The 7,446-nt window shown below is 34.4% G+C and overlaps 1 protein-coding gene across 1 annotated transcript; it reads left to right on the top strand.

The window, feature by feature from the left end:
• The first annotated feature begins 2,845 nt into the window (after nt 1-2,845).
• Nucleotides 2,846-4,557, top strand: Gje1 (gap junction protein epsilon 1). The gene is made up of 3 exons (XM_015498732.1): nt 2,846-2,884; nt 3,501-3,683; nt 4,162-4,557. The coding sequence occupies exons 1-3, from the start codon at nt 2,846-2,848 to the stop codon at nt 4,555-4,557; spliced, it is 618 nt and encodes a 205-aa protein (XP_015354218.1).
• The last annotated feature ends 2,889 nt before the right edge of the window (nt 4,558-7,446 follow it).

Below are 7,446 nucleotides of genomic sequence, written 5' to 3' on the forward strand. Positions count from 1 at the left end.
TTTAAAAATAAATAAATAAATAAAGACAGGGGGCTGGGAATGTGGCTCAGTAGGTAAGTGATCCTGGGTTAAATTCCCAGGTTAATAATAATAATAATAATAATTGAATAATTGTATGATTTTTGTCAAGCTAAGTATATAAAATCCAATTCATAGAAAGGCAAAAATGTGATTAAGAGTGTTGTACCAATAAAAGAATCATTAGGATGCATTAAAACAGCCAGATATTGGTCAAATTATAAAAAGGCACTGCTGGTTCTCCAGTTTTCTTCTAGCAGAATAAAGCAGAAAGCAAACTGAAGAAGCTATTCAGCTTCTAACATCATTTTTTTTTTCTAATGTCAAAGGGAAAATACTTTCAGCCAAGAACACAGAGTACAGAACTACAGACCACTGAATATCTACAGACTATTGTCAGCAAAAGGGAATCCCTTCTATTAAGTATGAAAGCACAGTAGGCTGGAGAGCAGCTTTCAAAGAATAGTACTATGCCCTAGTCATGGAATGTTCCCCTTGTCCGAAGTAGGAAAAACTGACAACAATTCTCCCTGTGAGATTTCAGAATTGTTATGGAGCAGAGACACATATGTGCCTCTGGTTCTTCCAGTTTGGGATTAGAATTATCTATGTGATCAACCTATACCTGTATCACCATTTTGTGTTAATATTTCTGTTGTAACTCCAGGTTCTGGAGTAAGAAAGTCACATTGGAGCCATATCTAGATATAATGCAAGTCATAAAGCCATAGATTATAGCATTGATGCTATAATTAGAGAAGAGTTTCAGCATCCTGGGATAACAGTTAAAGATGGCTGGAAGAAATAAAAATACTTATGATATAGTATCCGTAAAAGAATACAAAAACAACCGCCCACAATTTTTTTCCTGTCTTTAAACCTATACCTCTGTGATATGATTTTGCAGATCCATGAAGAAGCAGAAAGCTGTTTCTCAAATTTGGATTAGCAAACATGTGCCAAGCAAAGTCCTAAGCAATGTTTTTATATTGGGGAGCTTCCTCTCTTGCTGCTTTTTAAAACCTGCAACTATTAGAATGCAAAAGAGCCCACTGCATTACCTTAACAGCCCTGCCAATGGTCAGAGTGTGACGCCCGTCTCACAAAAGCTGCTATCTTATTTATTGTCCAGCATTTTCTTCCTGTGAGCAAGTTGCCCTACAAAGATCAGCAGTTCTATCTTGCTCTTTTCATGCCTTGACTCTTATAGTGGTGGGCAGGCACCCCACACAGGCAGGAAAAGCAACCATGATGTAGCATTGACCAAGACACAACAATTTACTAAGAATCACAATTTCCTAAAGAGAGAAACCACAGCCCTCATCAACCTCTAATCTTTATGTGTAACAAGGATAATATTTTGGCACCTTTAGATCTTATTCCTTTGTCTTATTACTCAGTTTGGTCAGAACCTGTAAGGGGAAAAACAGATATTATTCATTTGGCCCCTCATAGATCACCCAGCAATGAAGATGATTCTGCAATTCCCTCTTCTACACGTACCATCAATTTTTAGACACTTATCTACATCCCTTAAAGGACCAATGAAGATGCTGATGATTCATACATGTCCAACACTTATATATATTTAACTATACAATAACATTCATTACTGCACAATGTTAGAAGTCAAAAGAGGATTTCTCCCATGCATATGGCTCTTAGGGCTTTTAGATGTGCCTTCATAGGAATCGACACAAAGGAAACCTGGAATTCTGATTCTGGAAAGATGAGAACCTTTTCTCCAATACTTTTATCTAATCATTCTGAGGAATCATAAAGTTGCTTGTTTTTATTGCTTCCTATCCATCACATTAATCCTATTCAGCCCTGCTATCACCTTTGCCCTTTGCCCATAGTGACAGGTACCATGCAGTCACTTCTCCACTGCTAGAATACAGTGTGAAGTCTGGAGTTACGATCTTCAACAAATCACAAGACAAATAAAGATGAGAAAGACAGGTAAGGAAAGCAAATATGTTCCATCATTGGCATTATAGGTGGATGGAAGATAGAAAATAGATGCATCAATTAGAAGTAGTTACTTGTCTGTCTTGGTTAGTGAAGATCCTGAACACCCACAGCAAGAGGAACAGAGAAACTTATCTACTGAAGAATGAAAGAAAAAAAATATCATTCTGATGGTTTGGGCTAGACCCCAGTCTCACCTTGATTAGTAGTTCCATAAGTATGTTCTTAGAATTGACACCTAATTGTGTTTCCATATATGTGGCAAGTATTCAGCAAAAAGACAAAGGAACACACTAGTAATACTCAATGATAATATTTATCATAGCCTTGTTACTATTTCTTATACTTGCTAGAAGTTAGTTATATTCCATGGAAGTAAACAAGAAGGGGTCTGGGATATTGCCCATATACTTATCTTTTAGGACACACCTAATGGAACCCCAAGCTAAAGAGTCCACTGGTTTAAATGCAGACAATTCTCAGGTAATTACAGAGGCACTGAGTGCTCAGAGCCTTTGTCCAGCTGGCCTCTTGCTTTGCTGGCACTCCTGGCTGACTGGCTGGCTATGCTGATAGTGCAAGTCAAGGGATTATTAGATTGACCACATGCCCTCCGCTTTTGTGTCTTTGTTTTTGTTTTCTTTTGGGACAGAGATAGGAAAGTTGACTGGGGCCCCAGACATCTATGAAAAAAAAAAAAGATAGAAAAGGAGGAGGGGAGAGAAATTTGCAATGATAACTGTTTTCTGCTCTAAGAGTCATGAGAGAATATAGGCGTTTGATTCTGGCAGAAGCGAACCAGCAACGTGGGTCAAGAATTAACCCACAGGGATGCCAGGATAGCATCTCCTGAGACATGTCTCTAAATTACATCAAAAACTTCTATGAAGGATGTGTAAGTATTATACCAAAAAAATAATCAATTTTTATGATATTTGTCTGTGTTTATTGACCTGATTTGCATGAGTGGTGATAGGTAAGTTCCTCTATGTTTATGGTGAATAATATAAATAACAACCTTGTACTTCAAAATATTCTGAAGTCAAATCTATAAATAGAAGAATTCAGTAAGTACCTTTAGATGTTGATGTCTTAAAATTATTAATTCTTTCAATTCCATAATTAAGAAGTCAAAAAACTTGTAGTGACAACTAAATAAACAATATTTAAGATAGTGTTTAATATTCAACCTGTCATCTAATTTTCCAAAGGGATTAGAGGGGAAGAGGATATTAATTGAACTCAAAGCTGCTTAAAATATTTCTAAAAATTACACATTTCATTAACAATATGTCCCTATTTCACTGGTGCATTTCATATTTTGAGGGTGAAAAGGCATGAGAAATCTCATAATACAGGCATTGTATTTGTCTGATGATTGCTACAAATCTATCTTGCTTCAAAACTTCTTGAACCTGAAGTTTTAAACATGTGATCATGAGAACATCCTTTAGAATATTCCTTTATTAATGTTTATTTTCAATGACCTTTTCTTCCTGAAACTATAAAAGGTTAAACCTCCGACTGTGATTGGTCAATTCCACACACTTTTCTTTGGATCTGTCCGAATGTTCTTCCTGGGAGTGTTAGGTTTTGCGGTTTATGGGAACGAGGCTCTGCACTTCAGCTGTGATCCAGACAAAAGAGACATAAACCTTTTCTGCTACAATCAATTCAGGCCAATCACTCCACAAGTAAGTTTTTCTGTGAGCACATTAACATTGACTCCACAACACACAATTTTTTTTAAAGTAAAATAATATCAGTAAAAGGAGTACTTTAACAGGCATGGTTTCAAGAATTAATATTACTTTTTCTCTCATTGGCTGTGTATTCAGAAATTCTATTATCTATTGATACTACAATTATACTCCAGATTTGTATTTAGAATATAGAAATTAAGTATCTACTAAAATTAAGTAATTCATTGTTGACAGGTAAAATATCATCATATTTTAACAATTACTGTGTTTAAGGTTTTAAATGTCCTAGTAATTACATATGATATGTCAAAGATTGCTGTGATTATGATCTTCTATTTACTGCTTGTAAGACTTCTATGAAACTTAGAATTCTTAATTTAGCTTCTGTCAAGAATCGGCATTTTTTAGGGTATTTTTGGTTATACGTTGATCCATTGATTTGACTTAAGATATTTCTGACATACATTAGGTATTCTGGGCATTACAACTAGTGATTGTCCTGGTTCCTGGAGCTATTTTCCATCTTTATGCTGCATGTAAAAGCATCAATCAAGAATGTATTCTTCAAAAGCCCATCTACACTGTGATCTACATCTTCTCAGTTTTATTAAGAATTACTCTAGAGGTGATAGCATTTTGGCTTCAGATTCACCTCTTTGGTTTCCAAGTAAAACCACTTTACTTGTGTGATGCTGCATCTCTTGGGAAAAAAATGACTATTATAAAATGCATGGTTCCAGAACATGTTGAAAAGACCATTTTTCTCATTGCAATGTATACATTTACTGTAATCACAGTGGTATTATGTGTCGCTGAGGTTTTTGAGATTGTATTTAGAAGATTATGTTTTCTAATTAGGCAATGACAAGGGTTAATCATGCCATAGTTATGTATCATTTTTATTTAGTTTCATCTTATTCAGTGAGTACCTCAATTTCAAATATAAATATATGTTCTTAAAATTTACTTTGGTGTGTCTGAAATTTATGTCTACTATAAAGTATAATACTAAGTTCTAAGACAGAGATTGTTGAACAAATGTTTCATTCTATTTTAATTTTAGCATTTATTTTATTATAAAATATGTAGAAAACTAATGTCAACTCATCAACATTAGTTAATCATCTCTTCCCTCACAAACAGCATCTTAGTTGATCAGATCATTTTGTGGCTAAACTTTCATTATCTTTTAGCATACTGAAAATTAATGTTTAGGTGTTCAAAGTCATAGAAACTAGAATCCAGATCTTCCTATTTCCCTTTCCTCTGAATCATGCAGTTTTAACTTTGAGGATGTAACTATTTTTGCATTCATATAAAATATAACTAACTGAATCACAAAAGTTATAATTATTGAAGGAGTAATTCCGTAGTTTGATCACTAACTTGAAGAAATGGAGCAATTACATTTTTAATACTTACATTGTTTTCTTGAAATTTTTAATATTAAATGATTTGGAAATATAACCACCAAATAAATTTAAAATTTTATGAATATTATTGTGCATGGTTTCCTCTTTTCTTGTTGTTCCCATAAGTATCAAGTAAAAATAACCTTTACTTGATTGAAATAAAAATTATGTTTCCATTAAGTTAGACTTCCTCCATAGCTATAAAACTATTTAAAATAATTTCATATTGATTCATGCCTTTCTGTCTGCCTCTTACCAATAGTCATCTTCATTCTATATCATTTAAAATCCTTATGTAATATTGCCTTACATTGTTGTCTTATTAGAGAAATAGCCATATCAACCAAATACTGAGGATTTTAGTATTTTATTAAGCATTATTGAGCCTATGTTTACTATTATGAATTTCTGGGTTTAATTTTTTTACATCATTAAGCTTTCTCTACATGAAAGCATAGGAGTAAATATAACTTTCCTTCATTCAATAAGTAGCTACGGAATAGCTAGTTTTAACATGTACTTCATTGGGAATTCATTTAAAAAGATAGTTGAAATTTAGTATCTATATGAGAACACATTCTAATGAGCAGTCTAGTACCAAGCCAAGATAGTGAGGACTGGAATAATAACTTACCCTAAAGAAAAATAATATTTATTTATTGTCTTTGTTTAAGATATCTGATCTTTGGTATCAATAAACCAAAATATTAAATTATTATTATTATTATTATTATTATTATTATTATTATTATTATATTTAAATTATCTAAGATAACATACCCCTTTATTGCTTATATCCAAATTGAACTGTTCCCACCAATCTGCCCACAAAGATACACATATTATTATGAGTCATATTTTCTTTCCTGCCACTTGGCAAGGCTGCTAATTGTCAATTGGATGTCAGACATAGTGTCTTCTACCTTGTTGGATGCTAGATAGTTTTCTATTGAGAAATATTCCTAATGTTTCTTCTGGAACATAGTTACGTTACTTGAAAATGGTAGTTGCCTCTGCTTCCTTTTAAACTTTGCTAGATGGAACCAGTATACTCCTTACTTTGCCCAGTGACAAAGGCAAAAACCTTTCTGAGTGACCTATGAGGTGTCCTTTTAATGGTTAGGAAATGTTTTCCTTCCACTACTTAAAATCCTAAGTAGCATCCTCACACTGGTTTATCCATGGCTGCCGAATAAACTGTTGCATTCGCAGGGACAGGTCCTCATTGTGCCCAAGGAAAGAATGAATGCACAACGGGGAAAAGGACTTCTTCCTGGTTTGCCTCTCATTATTTTCCTTCGGGAAGATCATGTTTTCAAAAAAAAAGGGCACAGCCGATTTTCTCTTAATGTATGCCCATTCATACACAAATACTTTGATTTATTTTTTTATTTAATTCATCCTTTAAAGTTGGGCATTATCAAAGTTGCCCCTTCAATAAGAGATTTTTCCACTCTCACTGTTGGGAACAGCAACGATTTTCAGTCCTGTGTACATCTCAGGTATTGTTCCTTTGAATCCTTTTAAGCAGTTCTTGCCCGAAAAATATGTTTGAAGATGTTACTCTAACCGAAACTCAGCTGAAGACCTTTGCAGATCTCAGGTGTCTTGCTTTGTGGCTTCACCTCTAACTACAACAGTGTGGCCTTTGAATTCCATCCTCTGTGGCCTTCTTGGACTGTTTCTCCTCTACTGACAATGTAGACAGATGGATTTATGAGCCCCCAAAGGGGGCTTATCTCTACTCCTTTTAAGAAAACAGCACTGCAAAAGTTTGAACATGTCTCAAAAAGTTCATGTGGTAGATACTTATTCCTTAATGCAACAGTGTTGAAAACAGAGATCTTTTTTTTTCCCCAAGGGTTTGAGAAAGGCATATTTTATTTTATTTATTTTTTTTAATTTTTTTATTGTTGGTTGTTCAAAATATTACATAGTTCTTGATATATCGTATTTCATACTTTGATTCAAGTGGGTTATGAACTCCCATTTTTACCCCATATACAAATTGCAGAATCACATCAGTTACACATCCATTGATTTACATATTGCCATACTAGTGTCTGTTGTATTCTGCTGCCTTTCCTATCCTCTACTATCCCCCCTCCCCTCCCCTCCCCTCCTCTTTTCTCTCTCTACCCCCTCTACTGTCATTCATTTCTCCCCCTTGTATTATTTTCCCCTTTCCCCTCACTTCCTCTTGTATGAAATTTTGTATAACCCTGAGGGTCTCCTTCCATTTCGATGCAATTTGCCTTCATCTTTATTAGGTCATTAGGACCCTGCTCACATGAATGGATCCATGTTGTTATCAGGGAGAGGGCTTGTTATCAGAAGAGTGA

This window comes from Marmota marmota, unplaced genomic scaffold (genome assembly GCF_001458135.2).
Source record: "Marmota marmota marmota unplaced genomic scaffold, marMar, whole genome shotgun sequence".
Taxonomy (NCBI): domain Eukaryota; kingdom Metazoa; phylum Chordata; class Mammalia; order Rodentia; family Sciuridae; genus Marmota; species Marmota marmota.

Excerpts from the sequence above, each read along its gene's own strand:
- Gje1 (XM_015498732.1), top strand. The coding sequence starts at position 2,846 with ATGTCTCTAAATTACATCAAAAACTTCTATGAAGGATGT. Across the intron at positions 2,885-3,500 it reads AAAACTTCTATGAAGGATGT|GTTAAACCTCCGACTGTGAT; the intron begins GTAAGTATTATA and ends AAACTATAAAAG. Across the intron at positions 3,684-4,161 it reads TCAGGCCAATCACTCCACAA|GTATTCTGGGCATTACAACT; the intron begins GTAAGTTTTTCT and ends GACATACATTAG.